Raw genomic sequence first — 26,867 nt, 5'->3', positions numbered from 1 at the left:
ACTTAAAGATTGCTGTACCCCAGCGAAACCCATCCAACTTGAAGGAGCTGGAGCAGTATCGCCTTGAAGAATGGGAAAAAAAAACAGTTCTTCTCTTTTTGGCAAGTATCCGGTGTTTTGTGGTGTACAACTGAGCTGGTAGAGCACAACACATCAACCCTGTTACCAATAGATGGACAATTAAATTAAATTGTAAAGCTTGCATTCAACTGCCACTCCCTATTGCACACAGCACCCTTGCATTCATCCTGTCATAACGGGATTTATGGCTATTTTAAGATGAAAATGTCAACCCTGTTACTGTCATAAACTTTAATTAGCACTTCATAGGCACTTACTATAGTCATTTTCTTTAACCTCTAAATCTGGAAAAAAAACTGTTGAACATGAGCTCTGTATGACAGAATGTGAGGTGAAATCAATGTTTTTCTTGACAAAGTTACATTTTTCAAAAGGTACAGAATTGTTGGAATGACCCAGCTACAGTCTGTGAATAGTATTACTCATGATGTTCATTGCTGAACATTTAAGAATATGATGAAGTCAATATAATAATTTCAACATAACATGTACAGCACAGATGTAGGATCTTAATTTTATCACTTTTTGTTGCTGGGAATTCTTTTATTATTTACACTTTAAAATGTGAGACTTGATTTGCACTAACAAAAAATGTATCAACAACATCTAAACAACAAACAAATCTGAAACTATAATCTACATAGTAAATTATACTTCCTGTTACTGCAAGGTTGTTTTCTTGATTTATCAAACTGGCTCAAATTAACATCCTACCTCTGTAGCTGCTCCTAAAATGCATTCATATGACTAATTTATACCCTGTGTCGTTTCCGTTCACACTGAACATTCCTCTGATGATTCCTGCAGTATGGCTGTGTCCCAAATGGTACCCTGTTTCCTATAGGCCCTGGTCAAAAGCACTGCACTATAGAGGGAATGGGGTACCATTTGGGACATAGCCTATGCTTCTCAGACTCAGTCGTTAATCCCATAAAGAGAGAACTGACAGGAAGAAAACAAAGAGGAGACCATCAAAGGGAGGTGAAGAGGGAACTCCATACTGTGGAGCCATACTGTCAGGTCTGCCAGCTAATTGGAGTTTGACAATCCTCAGACAACACAGGCCTAAGGGATGTACTGTACATAGGCTTTCAATTATTGAATTAAAAAAGGCAGAAAATACACAACACGCTCCAACGGTAAACACTAAAAGGTCATTATTGGAGGTCCGCTTATGGACAACTTCACAAGCCGTATGGATATTTGGCATGCTGGCACACTAGTATGGGGTAAACAATATAATCAAATTAAATTGTATTTGTCACATGCGCCGAAATGCTTACTTACAAGGTCTTAAACCAACAATGCAGAAAATAAAGTAACACAATAAAATAACAATAATGAAGCAATATACAAGGGGTACCGGTACCAAGTCAATGGGTACAGGTTAGTTGAGGGTACAGGTTAGTTGAGACCCCTGTGCTGTATGGATTCATGCAGTATTATTGAGTCAATTCATGCATCAATATGGAGTCGATTCATGCAGTATTTGTAGGTAATATAGAGGTGATTCATGCAGTATTACACAATCCATTCATGAAACAGTATGGTGTCAATTCATGCAGTGATTCATGCACTATTATGAATTCATGTAGTGGTATAGATTCGATCCATGAGTAAAATAAGTAACATAAACGTATATGACTTGCTATGATATTGACTACTTATGACCTAATGTCTAATGCCCCGAATGTTGCGTCCAAAAACAACATTGACGAATACGCTGATTCGGTGAGCGAGTTCATTAGAAAGTACATTGATGATGTTATACCCACAGCAACGATTAAATCATTCCCAAACCAGAAACCGTGGATTGATGGCAGCATTCGCGCAAAATTGAAAGCAAGGCAGTCAAACAAGCTAAGCGACAGTATAGAGACAAAGTAGAGTTGCAATTCAACGGCTCAGACACAAGAGGTATGTGGCAGGGTCTACAGTCAATCACGGACTACAAAAAGAAAACCAGCCCCGTCGCCTACCAGGATGTCTTGCTCCCAGACAGACTAAATACAGTGCCACTGACACGGCCCGCTACCAAAACCTGCGGACTCTCCTTCACTGCAGCCAACACGAGTAAAACATTTAAACGTGTTAACCCTCGCAAAGCTGCAGGCCCAGACGGCATCCCCAAACGCATCCTCAGAGCATGCGCAGACCAGCTGGCTGGTGTGGTTACGGACATATTCAATCAATCCTTATCCCAGTCTGCTGTTCCCACATGCTTCAAGAGGGCCCCCATTGTTCCTGTTCCCAAGAAAGCTAAGGTAAATGAGCTAAATGACTACCACCCCGTAGCACTCACTTTCATTATCATGAAGTGCTTTGAGAGACTAGTCAAGGACCATATCACCTCCACCCTAGACCCACTCCAATTTGCTTACCGCCCCAATAGGTCCACAGACGATGCAATCGCAACCACACTGCACACTGCCCGAACCCATCTGGACAAGAGGAATACCTATGTGAGAATGCTGTTCATCCACTACAGCTCAGCATTTAACACCATAGTACCCTCCAATCTCGTCATCAAGCTTGAGACCCTGGGTCTCGACCCCGCCCTGTGCAGCTGGGTACTGGACTTCCTGACGGGCCTCCAGCCACTTTAATAATGGAAATTGATGGTAATTGATATAAAAATGTATCACTAGCCACTTTAAACAATGCCACTTAATATAATTTTTACATACCCTACATTACGTGCTTTTACACCTGCATTGTTTGCTGTTTGGGGTTTTAGGCTGGGTTTCTGTACAGCACTTTGAGATATCAGCTGATGTACGAAGGGCTATATAAATAAATTTGATTTGATTTGATTTACTCATCTCATATCTATATGTTTATACTGTACTCTATATCATCTACTGCATCTTGCCATCTTTATGTGGGGCGGCAGGGTAGCCTAGTGGTTAGAGCGTTGGCCTAGTAACCGAAAGGTTGCAAGTTCTAATCCCCGAGCTGACAAGGTACAAATGTCGTTCTGCCCCTCAACAGACAGTTCACCCACTGTTCCTAGGCCATCATTGAAAATAAGAATTTGTTCTTAACTGACTTGCCTAGTAAAATAAAGGTAAAAAAAAACATGTATCACTAGCCACTTTAAACTATGCCACTTTATGTGTTACTTTACTCATCTCATATGTATATACTGTACTCTATACCATCTACTGCATCTTGGCTATGCCGTTCTGTACCATCACTCATTCTCATATATCTTTATGTACATATTCTTTATACCTTTTACACTTGTGTGTATAGTAGTTTTGGAATTGTTAGGTTAGATTACCCGTTGGTTAATACTGCATTGTCGGAACTAGAAGCACAAGCATTTCGCTACACTCGCATTAACATCTGCTAACCATGTGTATGTGACAAATACAATTTGATTTGTATATAGAAAGACTGTAGTTTCTATGATCTTGTCCTTCAGAAATGTATTGTTTAAAATGAGTTTGGTACCAACATAGAATAGTTATAATTCAATAGCAATGCATTCTTTGGGATTCAAGGTGAGCACAAGTAACAAGGTAACATGCAATATTAAAAGTAAGGCTTGGTGGTTCTCTTTTCTAAAGTTCTTGTTGCACAAAATGAACCTTTGACAGAGGAGCATGTTGATGACTTAAATCCCCTTGCACAAGCACAGAGGAATAGCCAGTAAAGTAGCAAAATCATTGACAATTCTTGTCAGGTCTGTAGTGAGCATTGCTTAGTGCTGCAGAGGGGAGATAGGAAAAAAGAGCCCCAAAAGGATACAGAATAATTGTGCTCTCTCTCTCTCTCTCTCTCTCTCTCTCTCTCTCTCTCTCTCTCTCTCTCTCTCTCTCTCTCTCTCATGGAATTATGAAGCAAATCAAAATGCTATATTTGAGATTCTTCAATGTAGCCACCCTTTGCCTTGATGACAACTTTGCACACGCTTGGCATTCTCTAAACCAGCTTTATGAGGTAGTCACCTGGAATGCATTTCAATTAATATGTGGGCCTTCTTAAAAGTTACGGAGGCATGTATATGTAAAAAATACACATTTTATCATGTTTTACATTAAAAAAAGGTTTGTGATACAAATATAAAAACATATTAAACATCGTTTCTCTCAATGAAGTTACAATGTCAGAATTGCCAGAACAATCTGGGATACCCCAAATATTTTCCACTCCAACTGGAGTGCTGAAAAGCCCTTAGTCATTAATCTATGCTGAACAAAAATATAAACGCATGAGCTAAAATGAAAGCATTTTTCATGAGCTGAAATAAAAGATCCCAGAAATGTCCCATACACACAAAGTTAATTTCTTTCAAATGTTATGCTCAAAATTGCTTACCTGTTAGTGAGCATTTCTCATTTGCCAAGATAATCCATCCTCATGACAGGTGTGGCATATCAAGAAACTGATTAAAACGCATGAACTTTACACAGGTACACCTTGTGCCAGGGACAATAAAATGTCACTCTAAAATGTGCAGTTTTGTAACACAACACAATGCCACAGATGTCTCAAGTTTTAAGGGAGTGTACAATTGTCATTCTGACTGCAGGAATATCCACAAGAGAAATTAATGTTGATTTTTCTACCGTAAGCCACCTCTAACATTGTTTTAGAGAATTTCGCAGTTTGTCCAACCGGCCTCACAACCTCAGAACACGTGTAACCACGCCAGCCCAGGACCTCCACATCCAGCTTCTTCCCTTGTGGGATGGTCTGAGACAAGCCACCCAGAAAGCTGATGAAACCGTGTGTTTGCACAACCGTAGAATTCCTACACAAACTGTACGAAACCATCTCAGGGAAGCTCATCTGTGTGCTCGTCGTACTCACCAGGGTCTTCACCTGATTGCAGTTCGGCATTGTAACCGACTTCAGTGGGTAAATGATAATCTTCGATGGCCACTGACACACTGGATAAGTGTTCTCTTCTTTAATCCCGGTTTCAACTGTACCGTCGTGTGATTGGTTTGCTGATGTCAGCGTTGTAAACAAGTGCCCGTGGTGGCAGTGGGGTTATGGTATGGGCAGGCATAAGCTACAGACAATAAACACAATTGCATTTTATCGATGGCAATTTGAATGCACAGAGATACCGTGTCAAGATCCTGATGGCCATTGTCGTGTCATTCATCCGCAGCTTTCACCTCATGTTTTAGCATGCACAGCCCCATGTCGCAAGGATCTGTACACAATTCCTGGACGCTGAAAATGTCTCAGTTCGTAGGCTGCATACTCACTAGACATGTCACCCATTGAGCTTGTTTGGAATGCTCTGGACCGACCTGTACGACAGCGTGTTCCAGTTCCCGGCAAAATCCAGCAACTTCGCACATCCATTGAAGAGGAGTTGGACAACATTCCACAGGCCACAATCAACAGCCTGATCAACTCTATGCGAAGGAGAGGTCAAGTTGCATGAGGTAAATGGTGGTCACACCAGACCCCTTCTGAAAAAACCTACACTCGATCCCTCCGATGTTAACAACTACAGACCAGTATCCCTTCTTTCTTTTCTCTCCAAAACTCTTGAACGTGCCGTCCTTGGTCAGCTCTCCCGCTATCTCTCTCAGAATGACCTTCTTGATCCAAATCAGTCAGGTTTCAAGACTAGTCATTCAACTGAGACTGCTCTTCTCTGTATCACGGAGGCGCTCCGCACCGCTAAAGCTAACTCTCTCTCCTCTGCTCTCATCCTTCTAGACCTATCGGCTGCCTTCGATACTGTGAACCATCAGATCCTCCTCTCCACCCTCTCCGAGTTGGGCATCTCTGGCGCGGCCCACGCTTGGATTGCGTCCTACCTGACAGGTCGCTCCTACCAGGTGGCGTGGCGAGAATCTGTCTCCTCACCACGCGCTCTCACCACTGGTGTCCCCCAGGGCTCTGTTCTAGGCCCTCTCCTATTCTCGCTATACACCAAGTCACTTGGCTCTGTCATAACCTCACATGGTCTCTCCTATCATTGCTATGCAGACGACACACAATTAATCTTCTCCTTTCCCCCTTCTGATGACCAGGTGGCGAATCGCATCTCTGCATGTCTAGCAGACATATCAGTGTGGATGACGGATCACCATCTCAAGCTGAACTTCGGCAAGACGGAGCTGCTCTTCCTCCCGGGGAAGGACTGCCCGTTCCATGATCTCGCCATCACGGTTGACAACTCCATTGTGTCCTCCTCCCAGAGTGCTAAGAACCTTGGCGTGATCCTGGACAACACCCTGTCGTTCTCAACTAACATCAAGGCGGTGGCCCGTTCCTGTAGGTTCATGCTCTACAACATCCGCAGAGTACGACCTTGCCTCACACAGGAAGCGGCGCAGGTCCTAATCCAGGCACTTGTCATCTCCCGTCTGGATTACTGCAACTCGCTGTTGGCTGGGCTCCCTGCCTGTGCCATTAAACCCCTACAACTCATCCAGAACGCCGCAGCCCGTCTAGTGTTCAACCTTCCCAAGTTCTCTCACGTCACCCCGCTCCTCCGCTCTCTCCACTGGCTTCCAGTTGAAGCTCGCATCCGCTACAAGACCATGGTGCTTACCTACGGAGCTGTGAGGGGAACAGCACCTCAGTACCTCCAGGCTCTGATCAGGCCCTACACCCAAATAAGGGCACTGCGTTCATCCACCTCTGGCCTGCTCGTCTCCCTACCACTGAGGAAGTACAGTTCCCGCTCAGCCCAGTCAAAACTGTTCGCTGCTCTGGCTCCCCAATGGTGGAACAAACTCCCTCACGACGCCAGGACAGCGGAGTCAATCACCACCTTCCGGAGACACCTGAAACCCCACCTCTTTAAGGAATACTTAGGATAGGATAAAGTAATCCTTCTCACCCCCTCCCCCCTTAAAATATTTAGATGCACTATTGTAAAGTGGCTGTTCCACTGGATGTCATAAGGTGAATGCACCAATTTGTAAGTCGCTCTGGATAAGAGCGTCTGCTAAATGACTTAAATGTAAATGTAATACTTGCTGGTTTTCTGGTCCACGCCCCTATTGTTTCTTTTAAGGTCTGTGACCAACAGATGCATATCTGTATTCCCAGTCATGTGAAATCCATAGATTATGGCCTAATGAATGTATTTTAGTTGACTGATTTACCGATAGGAACTGGAACTCAGTAAAATCTTAGAAATTGTTGCATTTTGCGTTTATATTTTTGTTTAGTGTATAATCTTGGACATAAACTCACGTTTGTTGTACTCGGGGATTATACACATTCAGTAGTGTTATTTCAGATTCTTCATTTTTTCCTAGGAATAGCAGAAACTGGATTCAGGAAGAAACTGTAGTGGGAACTGAAGACCGGCATCATTTGATTACAGACACAAAGCATCACACACTACCACGAGGTTAAAGGGGTTTTCTTCACATGCATAGCTTGGATGGAACTGAATGTGATGTGGGCCACTGCACCCCAACAGAAATAAACTCCAGGCACAAAAGCCGTCTGATTACATTACAAGTGTTCACACTTCATACTGAAAAAGTAGGCCTCCCTTGACGAGGGCTTGGCTTGTTAACCTCTCTAGGGTATGTGGGACGCTAGCATCCCATCTGACCAACATCCAGTGAGGTTGCAGAGCGCCATATTCAATTACAGAAATGCTCATTATAAAAATTCAGAAAACCAAAAATATTTCACGTAGGTTTAAAGATGAACTTCTTGTTAAACCAACCACAGTGTCATATTTATAAAATGTTTTACGGCGAAAGCATACCTAGCCCAGAACATACCTAGCCGACAAATTATTACAAACAGTAACCAGCCAAGCAGAAGCGTTACAAAACTCAGAAATAGAGAGAACATTAATCCCTTACCTTTGATGATCTTCATATGGTGGCAATCAGAAGTCAATCATTTACTCAATAAATGTTCCTTTTGTTCGATGAAGTCTCTTTATATCCAAAAATGTTTTATTCAGTAATCCACAGGCTCAAACTCAGTCAAAACAATCAGACAAAAAATCCGTAAAGTTCATAGAAACATTTCAAACGATGTTTGTATTCAAGCCTCAGGTTGTTTTTAGCCCAAATGATATAATATTTCAACCGGACAATAACGTCGTCAATATAAAAGGTAAACAAGAAATGCACATGCGCCTGAAAAAGCACTGCGACACGTTAGGGTCCACTCGTTCAGACTGGTCTTACTCCCTCATTTATAAGAATACAAGCCTGAAACAATTTCTAAAGACTGCTGACATTTAGTGGAAGGCATAGGAACTACAAATGGAGTCCTAAGTCAATGGATACTGTAATGGCATTTAAAATGACAAAAACAAAACAAAAACTACTTCCTGAATGGATTTTTCTCAGGTTTTCACCTGCTAAATCAGTTCTGTTATACTCACAGAGACTATTTTAACAGTTTACCAGTTATATTCATATCATATGAATGTGTAACTCTGTGTTGTCTGTTCTCACTGCTATGCTTTATCTTGGCCAGGTCGCAGTTGCAAATGAGAACCTGTTCTCAACTAGCCTACCTGGTTAAATAAAGGTGAAAAAAAAATATATATATATCTTCTGGGCCCGAGTAGCAGGCCGTTAAATTTGGGCATGCTTTTCATCCAAAATTCCGAATGCTGCCCCCTAGCCTAGAGAGGTTAAATACTCTCACTCATTGGCAGTCTGCTAGTGGCAGTCTGAAATAGCTCGCTGAAGATCAGGTGATAGTGAATGTACAACTCCAAGAGGCACATGCAGTGGAGTTTTCTGACAAATACACACCTGGGCCAATTTTCATAAAGTTTTGCAGAGTAGGAGTGCTGATTTAGGATCAGGGCATCCATGTTCATGTAATCATTAATAACTGATCTTAGATTAGCACTACCCAGAGACACTTTGTGAATTTGAGCCATTCGCACTGTAAAGTTCACCTAAAAGAGAAGCCATTTCAGCATCATGAACAGTTTAAATCACTCCAGCACAATATTTTATATGATGTACATCTATGATGAGCCCTAAACGTCTGAGTTGTGTATTGAGACTGTCTACACCATGATAAGATACCAGATTGATCCAGTGTTTCGGTAAACCTGCTCCTAAAATGTACCAATATTGTTCTGGTAAATCACAATAGTACCATGAAAGCTGAAGAAACGAGTTCTCAACAAACCGAAACAATAACATAATTATTTATCTTCCCACATTTAAAGATTTTACAACGGCTGATAGACAAACTCAACTGAGAGGAACACTGGTGTCTCTTCATTATGCAGACAATGCAGTCTAACTTACTAGCCAATCTATAGCTATATACAGTATTTAGCTGGTAGCCTATTTATATTACACATTGGAACTGAGACTCCACAGGTTTTTCCGTCTAATTACTCATAGGCTTACCAGTGTTCACAGAAGTGGGGTCGCTCTCATGAGTGCCGCTGGGTCTTAGTTTTCTGGGAGAGAAGAAGCAGGAGAAAGAGGGCCGACACTCTCACTAGAGGAACTGTCACTATTCTCGAGGGGAGTAAAGAAGAAGAGGAGCAAGGCCACTGTCATTGCCAGTCCCGGGCAGTGATGTCTCTGTCAGGAATGGGAGGTTGCTAGTGGTAGCTGCTACATAAGTAGGCCTACTAGCTTCTACCCGCACTGGTGTTTTGACAGTCGAGGACGAGGTGGTAGATTTGCTGATGTGGATATCTTCTGTAATGGGCACTAGCTTGATCAGATAAAGTATTTTTGCTGCATGTTCATGCACCACTTGGTCTTGCCTTATGTCTGTCCATCTTTAAAACCTCTTTTGGATAGGGGGAAGCATTTTCCCTTTTGGATAAATAGCGTGCCCAATTTCAACTTCCTTCTACTCATGCCAAGAATATAAGATATGCATATTATTAGTAGATTTGGATAGAAAACACTGAAGTTTCTAAAACTGTTTGAATCATGTCTGTGAGTATAACAGAACTTATGTAGCAGGCAAAACTGCAAGGACTAACCATTCCAATTCTTTTTATTGAGGTCACTGTCTATTCAATGATTTTTCAGGCACTTGTTTGCAGTTCCTACCGCTTCCACTGGATGTCACCAATCTTTGGAAATTGGTTGAGGTTATTCCTTTGTGTAATGAAGAAGTACTGCCATCTTGATTTTTTGTCATTTGAAGTGTACTTTTTGAGAAGGCGCATGACTAGAAAAGTAGCGTGAGTTTGTCTTCCTGTATTGAACACAGATTGTCCCGTCTACAATTTGATCGATTAATAACGTTTAAAAATACAAAACGTTGTATTACAAAAGTAGTATGAAATGTTTTGGCAAAGTTTACAGGTAACTTTTGAGATGTTTTGTAGTGACGTTGCGCAAATTGGAAGCTGTTTTTTTCTGGATCAAACGCGCCAAATAAATTGACATTTTGGATATATATTGACAGAATTAATCGAACAAAAGGACCATTTGTGATGTTTATGGGACATATTGGAGTGCCAACAAAAGAAGCTCTTCAAAGGTAAGGCATGATTTATATTTTATTTCTGTGTTTTGTGTGGTGCCTGCAGGGTTGAAATATGCTACTATCTCTTTGTTTACTGTTGTGCTATCATCAGATAATAGCATCTTATGCTTTCGCAGAAAAACCTTTTTGAAATCGGACATGTTGGTTGGATTCACAAGGAGTGTAGCTTTAATTTGGTACCTTACATGTGTGATTTAATGCATTTTCCCTGACAATTGGCCAACTGGGACGCGACTGTCCCGCCTATCCCAGAGAGGTTTTAACAATGAACTCACTCCCCAACCTTAGTCACCTAACTTTTAAAAAAACTTGATAGTCAATTATGTGAGGAGTCTAAGCGGTCTGCCGTTGACGCAGCTGAGAAATTGGCTAATTGGATGCATTAAACTATATTGTACCCATGTATATTGGACAAAACAAACAGTTTGCTTGCTACATATGGACATTTAAAAGGAGGGTTACTGTCAAAGTTATTTAATACAAAATTATATTACAATTTAAACATTGTTGGTGGGTCCCCCCTCCTTGTGGGGGCTGAGGGGGTTTCCGCTACGCCAGTGGAGAGGAGGAAGATACTGTAGCTGTATGTGAGTTTAGGGAGAGGTTTGGTGGATGGGGGACTTGATTGGATGTGAAATAAATAAACCCTCCCACAATGCACTGAAATATGGCTTGGTCCTGGGCCTTTAAGTGCCTGTCCATCAGCCCTGGCTTTTCACCACATTTTCATCACAGACACCAACTCCAGAGTGAAGCTGATGGAATTAGACGTCGTGATCACTATTCGCTTCCCAAGTAAAGCCAGCATGTGGGCTTTTTTTCACCAACTTTATTCATTGAGACCTCTTGTCATTCTGACAGTTTAATTGTGAATGATTTTGGACACTGAGTGAGTCAAGAGCCAGCACATGTAATTGTTGTCATGCAAAGAAACTTGCCAGTGTGCCAGCCAAAGATCATCGGAGTCAGGAAGAAAGCCAAAATTATGTGAAGTGAAATTTCATTGGCCTGATTGATTCGTTATTTTTCTCTCCATTACCCACTTTCCCTTCTTCCCTCTTCTCTTCATCTTTATCTTCTTGTTGTTCCCCTGTCTCCAACCCGTCAGGATGATGCTATCTGCCAAACTGGTAGTCATATCCTCATACTCCACCCTGTACCGTGACACTTGTTTACTCCTGAGGATGAGGCAGGTGATGAAAGCCAGCTTCCTCTGAGAAAATTGGCTGTCGACAGTCACCTCGTTCCCCTCCCTCAGGATGATAACTGTAACGTTGTCTCTAACACTGCGACTAGCAGTCTCTGTGTTAGCACTAACACTGGTGGCTTGACACGTCACTCCTTTGATCTAAAGTGGGGGGTTATAGCTCTGAGAAATATTTCCACTTTTATGCATTCTTATCTGGTCCCTGACTGGCTAACACAAGCCTCTGTCAGTTGAAGAGCTGTGTCATCATGACAGTGGAGGCTCTCAGGCCCTTGGCGATGTGAGGGACTGAGTCTGTTATTTTGTCTAGCCGTTATGTCTGCCTCATGACTTGATTTGGTTAAGTTGTCTGTCGAATATGGAACATCTATTCCTCCTCCATGTGTCATGTTAAATCGCTGATTTGAGTGACGATTCCTAATTTTTTAAACAAATTTATAACCAACTTTGTTGTTTTTGAATTGTTGTGTGAATGCGGGAAGATGGCTGGAATTAGTTGCCTATTGCTAGGATATAGCTGCCCATTCCCTTCACCTAGGATCATTGGCCTAACATATTTATGAATACATTTTCTGAAACTATTGAAAGTTATGTCAAGTACAACAGGAACAGTCCTTTTGACTGAGTGTACTTTGACATAATCGACCACCTCAAGGCAGCATACAAAGAATGTCCCATAAAAATGGTGCACAAAACCCTTACCTTGCCAACATACTGGTTGTCATTCCCTGTGTACTCCTCCAGAAGAAAGAATTGATTCCACATCCATCCTCGTTTGTAGCGCTGGAGTATCCTTCCATCATCCTTCTCCTGCGATGTTCCCAAGAGATTCACAGTATTTCCAGGTGCCACAGGCAGGGCATTGATTGGCTGCAGGATGGAGAGCATCAGTAGACCCAGGAAGTGATTGGTTATCATGGTATCCAATCACACGGGGAAATAGTTCTGTATGATTAATGAGTTATGGTAATGGGCTTCTGGTAGGATGCACGCTGGAATGAAATGTAACCAAATCAGGCATTGTAGTCTTCTTCCCTTTGATCCCTTATTGATCCCTGTGAAGAAGAAGAACATGGATAAATTAGAGAGATAACACAAGCAGGATATTGACTTGAGGCAGTCATATTGGGTTTCAATATCCCCCCAATGGTCATATTGTCTGATTGTGTCTAATACAGATGTAGGATCTTAATTTGATCACCCATTGCAGGATAACTTTTGCATGAAATAAAACATGTGTATTGCATTTGAGGTTTTATAAGACTTCTGAAGTTTGTAATTTCCAATTTGAAATGACAGACTTCCAAACATGTACATTAATTATAATCCACATAATAATTCACATTCGTTGTTGCAGGATAATTTTCCTGCTCTAGCAAACTGGCTCATATTAAGATATTTTATCTGTATCAAGAGATAATTGGTTTCAAAGCTCTTTAGTGTTGCCAGTGTTGTACATTGCTACTGTTTAATCTTCCTAGAGAAAAAAACAGGCAACATAAACATGTCACCCCCCCACCCCTTGGGTCAATTGAGATTGCGTGTGACTAACACATTTTTGTTAATTACTATAGCTCCCGCCTTGGCCCAATCAGTGTAATTTTGTAAATGCCAGATCTCTATAGCAAGCCTCATCATTCACCCAAACTTCCTCAAAATCGGGCCAGTGCCATCTGAAATATTGCGTGTGACTAATGTACGAACGGACAGACGGAGACAGATCCTCAGTTCCCTGCCCAATTTCATCGTGGGGGACAATTATGAATTATATGGAATTAGAAACTTCCTTAAATGCATTCATTAATTATCTTGGGCTATATAAAATCCATTTTGCATTTGTCCAGCATTACAAAATTTAAGTTCAGCGACAGGCAATGCTCCCGCATTGGCAGAGCCTGCATTCAAGGTAAACACTGCATATGATGGCCCAATCAGAAATTACCTTTAAATGTCTATAGTGCAATCTGTAATGCTTCAGCGATACAGAGTGAATAGAGGTTTTAGTAAAGGAATTATAGCTCCAATCGGCATCTCAAAGAGTCATACATTTTACCTAGGATTAGCTTAAACTAGCTTAAACTTGCTGGTAGCCAAACTTGTAGCAGATTTGATCAATTTGATTTGTAGATTTGATTGGTACTAGAGTAATACAGTCCGGTAAATAATGCAGTCCAGAATAATATTTACCCGCAAGGCGTGCAGGTCAAATTATTTGCCATAAACTGTCACGCTCTGATCTGTTCCACCTGTCCTGTGCTTATCTCCACCTCCTCCAGGTGTCGCCCATCTTCCCCACTTATCATCTGGGTATTTATACCTGTGTTTTCTGTCTGTCTGGGCCAGTTTGTCTTTTTTGTTCAAGTCAACCAGCAATTGTCTCTGTTCCTATTTTTCCACCGTCTCCCTTTTCACAAAGTCTGCACTTGGGTCTTACCTTGATTCCTGATATAAACATAAGTACCAATGCTTGGTAAATAGTGCATGAACAATTGTAAAAGATGAATTACAAGAGTAATTTGTTTTTGGTTACAGTCAAGGATATGTTTTGTATTATTCTACAAAGGCCTACTGCAACACATTGCCTAGCCTATTTTAATTTCCCTTACAATAAAACATTAAAATGTAATACATTGATTGATTGTTTTTGCAGATTTGATTAGTAATAGAGTAGTAGTAAGTAATACAGTTTAGTAACAGCTATTTTCTGTTTTCATCATTAGTTTTATTTTGCTAGCCAGTTGTGAAATGAAACAATAGATACTGACAAAGTGAATTATAATACCGCCAGGCTAGAATGAAACTGAAGGACGTTAGCTAGCTTGCTAGCTACTTAGCTAGCTAACTCAACCACAATTTTCCTAGCCTGGTTCAAGTTCAACTTAAGCTAGCCATCTTCCTGTTTATTGATACATGGTGACTGACCACTGACAAAGCTATATCTACTGGGCTTGCTGGCAGCCAAACCTTGGCTTCTAAAGGTAGCCATTGTATTATTGACTCCATGACACGCGCTATGTAGACAGTGGGTTGTTTAGCAACAAAACCGATGAATGTGCAACCGTGTAGCAAAGAGGCTGGGTTGGCTGGGTTGGCTTAGAATCAAAGGATTATTGACAACATGTAAACTATATTTCCTCTCCAAATCTTTATTGAAATAATAAATACATTTGCACAATGAGCACTTGTTGTCAAAACAAGAAAGACATGGTATCATAACAAGAGACAATGAGGCACCTGCGAATCCCCACATGGCATCTTCTTGTCATTTTTGTTAGCTGTCTGGCCACCCAGAATCATGCAAAAAATACAGACCTCTGCCCCCTCGACGCGCACACATCGTCTTTGTGACGTTGTCAGCTAACCAGTCTGTAGTGCCTAGATGAAGCAGAATCCCCACCAGGGCCAGCCTTGATAGGTAATTTGCGGATGCATGCATAATTTATGGACTTTGGAAAGTTAATCCTAATAAATCTTGTCCTCCTTTTATAAAAAGAGCCCATTTAGTGTGAAGCTGGTGGAAAGGCCATAGTACCAGCGCCAACCTGAGAAGCATTCATTGTGTAACTCACAAGGGGCCTTGAACAAGCAAGGACCATATTTGATCATGTCTCTGCTTTTGTTCAACAATCAATAAAAAAATGAACAAAAAAAGGACCTTGTTTGTAGCCAAATTAGTAAGGTTCCACTGATGAAATTGAAGCACCGCCACATGTAAATGCATGTTATCCCATGAATGCAAATCAAATAATTCAGCTAATGAGATCTCAAAATAAAACATTATTCATTCCGTGACTCTCAAACAGGCAGGTTATGGCTTATATCTAAATGTTAAAAGGTTAGGACAGCAACAGAGAGAGACAGTTGTGATTGGGAATACTGGTATGGTCTCAGCTGTCATCCAAGGTCAAGCCTTCAAAACATAAAGTGTAACTAAACCATTAAAGTTAATTTTCAGTCAGCAAGACCTCGGTCTAGCAGTTTCCCAGATGTTTAACCTTGTTAAAGTACAAGAACATAAAACAATCACAAATTTAATAAAAATGTGCACTACATGAGGACAAAGTAATCATTTTCACAAAACATACAGTACGCTTAACAACATGTACTGTATGAACAAAGAAAATGTGATATCAACTGTAGGTGTCGCTCTCCCTACCACCAGATAGAAGATACAGAATGAAGCCACGCTGATTGGGGGAAGTCGTGGGGTGCCAGTAAGCCATAAGCTGATGATGATGTGCTGTTATCACTTCACTACGTGCCCAGGCTTTGCCATGAGTATGACAGGCGGCATGGCAGGCGCAGAACCCCGGAAATCGGGAAACATTGGCTGGCAATTAATTTGGTCTGATTCCTGTGATTGCATTTTCTAATTATCATTCAAGGCTGTCCTTGAGTTTTAATAGCATTCTGGATATTAATATTTGATGCACCATGTCTATTAAGCATTAGGCCAGTGTGTCTTTTTCAAATTCCTCCACACCCTGAGCAGAGCGTACTGACTCGATTTCTTGACCAGATGCTATAACTCCTCTCACTGAATCATCTTGATTTGATGAGTCAATTAAATGCCTACAGTATATTAAACATTTTGTTTATGATTATATTAGGTGGTAGGAAGCTTGAGAGGCTTGGCATGCAAACAGACAGAGATGCATGAAACAACAAATCATTAAATATGCTCTTAAAAGTTAAGTCTTTGAGTAGAGCATTTGGCAATTCATGGTTGTCCATTCTGGCAAAAGCTAGTGGAATAAACACTATTTCTATGAAGGCTTATATGATTATCAACCATTTATCTGTCCTTTGAATATGACTTTTAAGAACACACACAGTGTTGAATAAATTGGGAGTGTTTAGACTCCTAACAGAAACGGTCAGTGGAATTGCTCTCGCCCTTTATACTGTAGGAGTATTCTGGGTGCATTTCTCTTGAGATTCAAAACATATCTGCAACAGCAGCCTTAATATGGAATAAATAACCACCCCGAGACCAGCTAGGACCATTCCATTTAGCAATACACTGCCGATGTTGCAGGTTTTACTACTTACAAAGCATGTAGAGGTCTGTAATTTTTTATCATAGGTACACTTCAACTGTGAGAGACTGAATCTAAAAAAATCCAGAAAATCACATTGTATGATTTTTAAGTAATTAATTGGCATTTTATTGCATGACATAAGTATTTGATCACCTACCAACCAGTAAGAATTACAGCTCTCACAGACCTGTTAGTTTTTCTTTAAGAAGCCCTCCTGTTCTCCACTCCACCTGTATTAACTGCACCTGTTTGAACTCGTTATCTGTATAAAAGACACCTGTCCACAACCTCAAACAAACAGACTCCAACCTCTCCACAATGGCCAAGACCAGAGAGCTGTGGAAGTTCATCAGGGATAAAATTGTAGACCTGCACAAGGCTGGGATGGGCTACAGGACAATAGGCAAGCAGCTTAGTGAGAAGTTCAATATGACGGTCAATCACCCTCGGTCTGGGGTTCCATGCAAGATCTCACCTCGTGAGTAATCAATGATCATGAGGAAGGTGAGGGATCAGCCCAGAACTACACGGCAGGACCTGGTCAATGACCTGAAGAGAGCTGGGACCACAGTCTCAAAGAAAACCATTAGTAACACACTACGCCGTCATGGATTAAAATCCTGCAGCGCACACAAGGTCCCCCTGCTCAAGCCAGCGCATGTCCAGGCCCGTCTGAAGTTTGCCAATGACCATCTGGATGATCCAGAGGAGGAATGGGAGAAGATCATGTGGTCTGATGAGACAAAAATAGAGCTTTTTGGTCTATACTCCACTCACCGTTTTTGGAGGAAGAAGAAGGATGAGTACAACCCCAAGAACAACATCCCAACCGTGAGGCATGGAGGTGGAAACATCATTCTTTGGGGATGCTTTTCTGCAAAGGGGACAGGACGACTGCACCTTATTGAGGGGAGGATGGAAGGGGCCATGTATTGCGAGATCTTGGCCAACAACCTCCTTCCCTCAGTAAGAGCATTGAAGATGGGCCGTGGCTGGGTCTTCCAGCATGACAACGACCCAAAACACTCAGCCAGGGTCACTAAGGAGTGGCTCCGTAAGAAGCATCTCAAGGTCCTGGAGTGGCCTAGCCAGTCTCCAGACCAGAACCCAATAGAAAATCTTTGGAGGGAGCTGACAGCCCCGAAACCTGAAGGATCTGGAGAAGGTCTGTATGGATTAGTGGGCCAAAATCCCTGCTGCAGTGTTTGAAACCTGGTCAAGAACTCCAGGAAACATATGATCTCTATATTTGCAAACAAAGGTTCCTTTACCAAATATTAAGTTCTGCTTTTCTGATGTATCAAATACTTATGTCATGCAATAAAATGCAAATTAATTACTTAAAAGTAATACAATGTGATTTTCTGGATTTTTGTTTTAGATTTCGTCTCTCACCGTTGAAGTGTACTTATATGATAAAAATTACAGACCTATACATGCTTTGTAAGTAGGGAAAACCTGCAAAATCGTCAGTGTATCAAATACTTGTTCTCCCAACTGTATATTACATTTAACATTTAAGTCATTTAGCAGACGCTCTTATCCAGAGCGACTTACAAATTGGTGCATTCACCTTATGACATCCAGTGGGACAGTCACTTAACAATAGTGCATCTAAAACTTAGGGGGGTGGGGTGAGAGGGATTACTTAACCTATCCTAGGTATTCCTTAAAGAGGTGGGGTTTCAGGTGTCTCCGGAAGGTGGTGATTGACTCCGCTGTCCTGGCGTCGTGAGGGAGTTTGTTCCACCATTGGGGGCCAGGGCAGCGAACAGTTTTGACTGGGCTGAGCGGGAGCTGTACTTCCTCAGTGGTAGGGAGGCGAGCAGGCCAGAGGTGGATGAACGCAGTGCCCTTGTTTGGGTGTAGGGCCTGATCAGAGCCTGGAGGTACTGAGGTGCCGTTCCCCTCACAGCTCCGTAGGCAAGCACCATGGTCTTGTAGCGGATGCGAGCTTCAACTGGAAGCCAGTGGAGAGAACGGAGGAGCGGGGTGACGTGAGAGAACTTGGGAAGGTTGAACACCAGACGGGCTGCGGCGTTCTGGATGAGTTGAAGGGGTTTAATGGCACAGGCAGGGAGCCCAGCCAACAGCGAGTTGCAGTAATCCAGACGGGAGATGACAAGTGCCTGGATTAGGACCTGCGCAGGCAGGGTCGTACTCTGCGGATGTTGTAGAGCATGAACCTACAGGAACGGGCCACCGCCTTGATGTTAGTTGAGAACGACAGGGTGTTGTCCAGGATCACGCCAAGGTTCTTGGCGCTCTGGGAGGAGGACACAATGGAGTTGTCGACCGTGATGGCGAGATCATGGAACGGGCAGTCCTTCCCCGGGAGGAAGAGCAGCTCCGTCTTGCCGAGGTTCAGCTTGAGGTGGTGATCCGTCATCCACACTGATATGTCTGCCAGACATGCAGAGATGCGATCGCCACCTGGTCATCAGAAGGGGGAAAGGAGAAGATTAATTGTGTGTCGTCTGCATAGCAATGATAAGAGAGACCATGTGAGGTTATGACAGAGCCAAGTGACTTGGTGTATAGCGAGAATAGGAGAGGGCCAAGAACAGAGCCCTGGGGGACACCAGTGGTGAGAGCGCGTGGTGAGGAGACAGATTCTCGCCACGCCACCTGGTAGGAGCGACCTGTCAGGTAGGACGCAATCCAAGCGTGGGCCGCGCCGGAGATGCCCAACTCCACAGGGTGGAGAGGAGGATCTGATGGTTCACAGTATCGAAGGCAGCCGATAGATCTAGAAGGATGAGAGCAGAGGAGAGAGAGTTAGCTTTAGCAGTGCGGAGCGCCTCCGTGATACAGAGGAGAGCAGTCTCAGTTGAATGACTAGTCTTGAAACCTGACTGATTTGGATCAAGAAGGTCATTCAGAGTTAGCGGGAGAGCTGGCCAAGGACGGCACGTTCAAGAGTTTTGGAGAGAAAAGAAAGAAGGGATACTGGTCTGTAATTGTTGACATCGGAGGGATCGAGTGTAGGTTTTTTCAGAAGGGGTGCAACTCTCGCTCTCTTGAAGACGGAAGGGACGTAGCCAACGGTCAGGGATGAGTTGATGAGCGAGGTGAGGTAAGGGAGAAGGTCTCCGGAAATGGTCTGGAGAAGAGAGGAGGGGATAGGGTCAAGCGGGCAGGTTGTTGGGCGGCCGGCCGTCACAAGACGCGAGATTTCATCTGGAGAGAGAGGGAGAAAGAGGTCAGAGCACAGGGTAGGGCAGTGAGCAGAACCAGCGGTGTCGTTTGACTTAGCAAACGAGGATCGGATGTCGTCGACCTTCTTTTCAAAATGGTTGACGAAGTCATCTGCAGAGAGGGAGGAGGGGGGAGGGGGCGGAGGATTCAGGAGGGAGGAGAAGGTGGCAAAGAGCTTCCTAGGGTTAGAGGCAGATGCTTGGAATTTAGCGTGGTAGAAAGTGGCTTTAGCAGCAGAGACAGAGGAGGAAAATGTAGAGAGGAGGGAGTGAAAGGATGCCAGGTCCGCAGGGAGGCGAGTTTTCCTCCATTTCCGCTCGGCTGCCCGGAGCCCTGTTCTGTGAGCTCGCAATGAGTCATCGAGCCACGGAGCGGGAGGGGAGGACCGAGCCGGCCTGGAGGATAGGGGACATAGAGAGTCAAGGGATGCAGAGAGGGAGGAGAGGAGGGTTGAGGAGGCAGAATCAGGAGATAGGTGGGAGAAGGTTTGAGCGGAGGGAAGAGATGATAGGATGGAAGAGGAGAGAGTAGCGGGGGAGAGAGAGCGAAGGTTGGGACGGCGCGATACCATCCGAGTAGGGGCAGTGTGGGAGGTGTTGGATGAGAGCGAGAGGGAAAAGGATACAAGGCAGTGGTCGGAGACTTGGAGGGGAGTTGCAGTGAGGTTAGTGGAAGAACAGCATCTAGTAAAGATGAGGTCGAGCGTATTGCCTGCCTTGTGGGTAGGGGGGGAAGGTGAGAGGGTGAGGTCAAAAGAGGAGAGGAGTGGAAAGAAGGAGGCAGAGAGGAAAGAGTCAAAGGTAGACGTGGGGAGGTTAAAGTCGCCCAGAACTGTGAGAGGTGAGCCGTCCTCAGGAAAGGAGCTTATCAAGGCATCAAGCTCATTGATGAACTCTCCGAGGGAACCTGGAGGGCGATAAATGATAAGGATGTTAAGCTTGAAAGGGCTAGTAACTGTGACAGCATGGAATTCAAAGGAGGCGATAGACAGATGGGTAAGGGGAGAAAGAGAGAATGACCACTTGGGAGAGATGAGGATCCCGGTGCCACCACCCCGCTGACCAGATGCTCTCGGGGTGTGCGAGAACACGTGGGCGGACGAAGAGAGAGCAGTAGGAGTAGCAGTGTTGTCTGTGGTGATCCATGTTTCCGTCAGTGCCAAGAAGTCGAGGGACTGGAGGGAGGCATAGGCTGAGATGAACTCTGCCTTGTTGACCGCAGATTGGCAGTTCCAGAGGCTACCGGAGACCTGGAACTCCACGTGGGTCGTGCGCGCTGGGACCACCAGAGTAGGGTGGCCGCGGCCACGCGGTGAGGAGCGTTTGTATGGTCTGTGCAGAGAGGAGAGAACAGGGATAAACAGACACATAGTTGACAGGCTACAGAAGAGGCTACGCTAATGCAAAGGAGATTGGAATGACAAGTGGACTACACGTCTCGAATGTTCAGAAAGTTAAGCTACGTAGCAAGAATCTTATTGACTAAAATGATTAAAATGATACAGTACTGCTGAAGTAGGCCAGCTGGCAGTGGGTGCGTTGTTGACACTACACTAATCAAGTCATTCCGTTGAGTGTAATAGTTTCTGCAGTGTTGCTATTCGGGGCTAGCAGGCTAGCTAGCAGTGTTGTTTACGTTACGTTGCGTTAAAAGAACGACAATAGATGGCTAGCGAACCTAGAAAATCGCTCTAGACTACACAATTATCTTTGATACAAAGACGGCTATGTAGCTAGCTAAGTAGCTAGCTACGATCAAACAAATCAAACCGTTGTACTGTAATGAAATGAAGTGAAAATGTGATACAACCTGTGAATGCGACCGGGTAGTTGAGTTCTATACAGAAGACGTTGGCTAGCGTTGGCTAGCTGTTGGCTAGCTAGCAGAGTCACCTACGTTAAGGACGACACAAATAGCTGGCTAGCTAACCTCGGTAAATTAAGATAATCACTCTAAGACTACACACTCTAAACCTAAACAACACAATTATCTTGGATACGATGATACGATGATACGAAGACAGCAAAGACAGCTATGTAGGTAGCGTATAGGCCACTGATGCCCACATACTCTTCTACAATAATCAAACTTCAGTCACACACACAAATCTTGCTCTGCAATCAGCAAACTATTACAGACAACCAGTGGTCCACATCCCATAGTTTGAGAATGTCTTATTTATGTTATATTCTACCAAAATATGACCAAATACATCATGGGCTATATTTGGTTCATGTGATGTCCCTGTGGATAGACCTATCTTAACAAGACGGAGCGATGGTTTGAATACGTATTTGCCAAAAACAATTTGTGGTTCTTCTTTTAACAAAACTGTGCACTTGAGATTAAGGCAGTTGTGGTGCAATGAGGTCAAGGACTATAAATGCCTGTTTTGTGATTGACAGACTGAGTGGCTTTAGCTACTGATTGCACACTGACAGACTACACAATTGACAGACCACCACAGAGCCTAAGTGCTACTACAGTAGGGGTGGTGATGCAGCTGTGAAAAAGCGGCAGACCTGAAAAACGTGTCCACTTGGTGGAGCCCTAGACCTTTCCAACATCGCAAGCATCCTGGCTGCCTGCTGCAGTCTCTGGCAAGGCTTGACAACTCTTTACAGAACCTGCTGCAATTTTGAAATGCAGTTTTGAAATGCTGTCTTCACTTTGTACCTTGAAAACTGGTTCAAAGGGAGGTCGAACTATACAATGTGTGAGGCCATGAACAGACAAAATCCTTCCTATTGCATAAATTGTCACTTAGAGTTAGTGGTGTGATTTTGATGCACTAAAACTGAACGGAAAGCTTACAATTTCATTCACAATTTATTTTGCTGTCCATGTCAGTTCATTGAGTATATTTTGTATTATGTGTTTTAGATGAGCCCCACTACACAAAATTAACTTTGTTGCCTGATCCAAGCATTTTATAAAAATGACAACCCTTCTGATCAGCATGTGATTTTTTTTTCCAGATTCTCCTATATATATCCAACATGTTCATTTAGAGTTCCGTCTGTCATGTTTCAATTTGAGCCTGTTGAAAGCTTTGGTTGAGTATTTGGGAGAGAGAGAGAGAGAGAGAGAACCATGCAGTGTCTGTGTGGGAGGGATGCAGGGTTTTGCTATTATTCATTCGAACGCTGAAAGGCCAGTAAATATCTGACAATAATAATTCATGAAAATGTTAGTGGTTAATTTGTGTTAAACAATAATGGCATTACCCAAATGACCCAGTACAAACTGCACCCTTATAAATCACGTGTGACTACAAGGCAGTCTCTACCAAGCCCCATAGCACACAACAGCAGATAGGGAGAGGAAGAAAGATGAGAGAGAGAAAGAGACAGAGGGATGCAGAGATGGAGAGAAAGATAGAGACAGAGGGGATGGAGAGCGAGAGAGGGACAGAGAGATTAGTTCTGTGCTGTCGGGTATATAGAACATAAACATCCTAACATACTCATTGCCCCTCTTATTGCAGTGCTGAAAACCCCACAATGAACTTTTTCACCCTTCCATGCATCTGAGCTGAGATAGGAGCAGTAGTGCAGTGCCTCACCATCAAACCTGCTCACACTTAACTACATGTAAGGTTTTGCCATTGCTACCACACACACACAAATCACTCTTGTAGTTGACATAAAAGTCTGAATATGATTTAGCTTATTGGAAGCATGTGGGGCCGGACATAAAACATTTAATGAGAGTGATACACTAGAGGAATCTGTAAATCTGTCCTATGAGCTACCACAGTACTAGTCCTATTTTGTTTAGGAAGTCTCTAAATTTACAGGTAACTGCCGAAAATAATGAAACTTGAGTAAATGAGGGATACGTATAATTCAAAGTATATTGAAGTAGGTGCTTTCACACGTGTGGTTCCAGAGTTAATTAAGTAATTAACATCCCATCATGCTTAGGGTCATGTATACAATTTCCCAGTTGCCCATTGTTTTGGCTACCATGGTTAGAAGAAGAGATCTCAATAGGTGTCTCAAATGAGCATGGGGGTTTAAAGTGTGTGTGTGTGTGTATGTGCGCACGCACACGTCAGTCAGTCACCAGAGCTCAACCCAATTAAACACTTATGGGAAATTCTGGACAGTGTTTTCCATCAACAAAACACCAAATGATTATTGTGGAAGAATGTTGTCGCACACCTCCAATAGAGTTCCAGAAACTTCTAGAATATATGGCAAAGCGAGAAGCATTGAAGCTGTTCTGGTGGCTTGTGGTGACCCAACGCCCTATTAAGACACGTTGTGTTGGTGTTTCTTTTATTTTGGCAGTTACCTGTATGTAGCTGCTGCCCTTCAACATCCGTAATTCCACTGTACGAGCACTGTGCCAGTCCTAGTTTGTTTTTATAAAAAAAGTCTCTGCATTCATGAGCACTGTGTTCATCCTATTTTGTTTAAGAAAGTATCTGAATGCATTTACAGATTTTGATAGGAAATGTAAAACCTGTAGTGTATTTGAGGTTTAAAAAATGCATGTAAAGTAATTTTCACTTTGTAATGTCAGGCTTGATTTTCTGTTCCAAAAAAAATGTATCAACTCATGTATGAACCCCTACAAAAATGTCCATTAATCATATAATCCAAATAATAATTCACATTTCCTGTCAAATTAATATCCTACATGTAGCTACTACAGGCACTTTTTATTTAGAAGTTTCCTAAGACTGCAGAGATGGAGATGAGAGATTTGATATAACACCAGAGATTTGATATAAAAAATCCTACAAAACAGAGAATAGAAAACAAAAAAAACAGAACCTTACCTTTGTTATTCACAGCTAGTAGTATTGTCCATCTGTGTTTCTGAGTGTCATGGTACTGTCTCCCCACTCCTCGCGTAGCAGTGCTTAGCGGTGGCACTTATTCTATCTCCTCTTGGCTGCACTTACATCCAAGACTGAACAGTACTGCGAGCGCTAGTGTGTGTGTCAGTGTTTGTGTGAGCCTACTGCCTGCTTCCTCTGTCTCTCTCTATGCTCTTCTCCCTCTCCCTCTCTTGCTCCACCTCCTGCCTCACATTTGATCTTCTTCCCCCACCCTCTTTCTATCCTCTCTCTTCCTGCCTCTCTCTCTCTTTTGTCTCTTTCCCTCTCTCCTTCTCTTTGTCCATCTATCGTTCTCTCTCTCTCTCTCTCTCTCTGACTCTCCCTCCCTCAGCCTCTTTCTCTCTCGCTGCACCACTTCTCGCTGTGGATGTCAGGGAGGCTGAAGCAAAGGGGACTCTGCTTTTGATTGGCTGCCATTCTCAAGTTTGTGATGAAGAAAGAGAGGGCAAGGGAGAGAAAAAAAAGAGAAAGAAATGAAAAGGAAGCAGAGGGGAAAAGGATAAGGGAGAAAAGAGAGCGCCCTTACTCACAGTGAGAAGCAGCAGTTGACTAAAGCAGCAGTGGAATTGAGGAAGGGGGAGTTAAAGTTTATGCCTTTCGAGGGGGTCCACTATTGAATCACACATTCATACATGGCAACACAGATAGACAAAACATTTATCAAAATGGAAGTTTGTTTTGAACTGTCTGTCCTATATCTTAGTGATATAAGAAAGAAACTAAACTACCTTCAGATGAGGCTTGTGGGCATCCTAGAGAAAAACAACCAACACATACTTGGTCAGTCTCATTTTTTGATGGAGGGGTCATATTAGTGTATAGCCCAAAAGGTTCAGACGCTAAAGAGGTTTTCGTGAGAAGACAGATTTTTGCAACATTCCACCGCAGATGTGGATGGTCGTCATCAGTGGATGCGGTAGATTGAGACGCAGCCCATGCAACAAAAAAAACATAACTCTCGCTTTAACAAACAGCATTTGATGGGGATGTTTCATTATACTAATTAGATATCTGCTCAGGTGAGGACAACGAGCTTCACTACGTTAATTTTTGGAGTAGCGGACACTTTTTGGTAACATGACATCCTCGCCGATCACACTCCCATTCACAAGGGGACAATAGCAAAGATTTCATTTTTTTATTTTTTTATTTGGTGAAAACAAGGTAGATTCGTCTTCCCTTGCTACTAGTAACGAGCAGCTTGGCTAAAAACATAGCTAGTTAGCTAGCCTTTTTAGCTTCCATGTGAAATAATCAGATTTATAATGAAAAAACTATGCTGTGGCAAATATTCTTATTCTTTGCAGGTGTAAACTAAAATATCATCCCAATTTGATATGCTGCTTGTATATTTAAGGTAGGACTCCTGGAAGGCACAGAATGAACTCCATGTGACTGCAGGGAGAAAAGCAGCTCTGTAGCGAGGAGGCACCCGAGTCTAACCTAGGTTGTCCTGATCAGTCCAGCTCCTCTGTGATGTTTGATGTCTCAAGCTATCAGCCCTATCTAATATCCTTTCAATGACAGTGGAATGAAGGAGAGAAAGGCCATAACTTGTGAATCACCCTCTCAGGGGGGCGTTCTCCAACTACATCTCCATTGCTCTCTCGTCTGCCTGGGTGACTTGGCCAACCGGACTGCAGTGAAATTGAGCGCGTGCGCTCAGGCAGTTAGTCCAGGCAGCACTCCGTCATGTCTTTTCATTATGTGCTTCATCTTGGATGCATATCAATATAGCTCTTCCACAATTCCCTGCCTTTTGAAAGTGATATAGCATTTTAATTCAGTTGAGGGAAATGGAGAGAGTTAATATATCACAGGGGTGTTTGATTCTGAGTACGGAGAAAAAGAGAGAATGAGCGAGAATGTGTGTGTGTGTGTGTGTGAGAGAGAGAGAGAGAGAGAGAGAGAGAGAGAGAGAGAGAGAGAGAGAGAGAGAGAGAGAGAGAGAGAGAGAGAGAGAGAGAGAGAGAGAGAGAGAGAGAGAGAGAGAGAGAGAGAGAGACAGAGAGATAGAGAGAAAGAGAGCGTGATAAAGCATCAAATG

The 26,867-nt window shown here is 43.0% G+C and overlaps 1 protein-coding gene across 2 annotated transcripts in view; it reads right to left on the bottom strand.

Moving 5' to 3' along the window:
• Nucleotides 1–24,956, bottom strand: part of LOC124039837 (cadherin-10-like) — a 55,163-nt gene extending 30,207 nt beyond the window's left edge. For both annotated transcript variants that reach the window (XM_046356284.1, XM_046356285.1), the window contains exons 1-2: nucleotides 24,758–24,956; nucleotides 12,431–12,783 (exon numbers count right to left, since the gene is read on the bottom strand). In XM_046356284.1, coding sequence (XP_046212240.1) covers nucleotides 12,431–12,646 — 216 coding nt within the window. In that variant the 5' untranslated portion in view covers nucleotides 12,647–12,783; nucleotides 24,758–24,956. The remainder of the gene's footprint in view (nucleotides 1–12,430; nucleotides 12,784–24,757) is intronic.
• Between the last annotated feature and the right edge of the window lie 1,911 nt (nucleotides 24,957–26,867).

This window comes from Oncorhynchus gorbuscha, linkage group LG07 (genome assembly GCF_021184085.1).
Source record: "Oncorhynchus gorbuscha isolate QuinsamMale2020 ecotype Even-year linkage group LG07, OgorEven_v1.0, whole genome shotgun sequence".
Lineage (NCBI taxonomy): Eukaryota > Metazoa > Chordata > Actinopteri > Salmoniformes > Salmonidae > Oncorhynchus > Oncorhynchus gorbuscha.
This window is presented reverse-complemented; position numbering and strand designations above follow the sequence as displayed.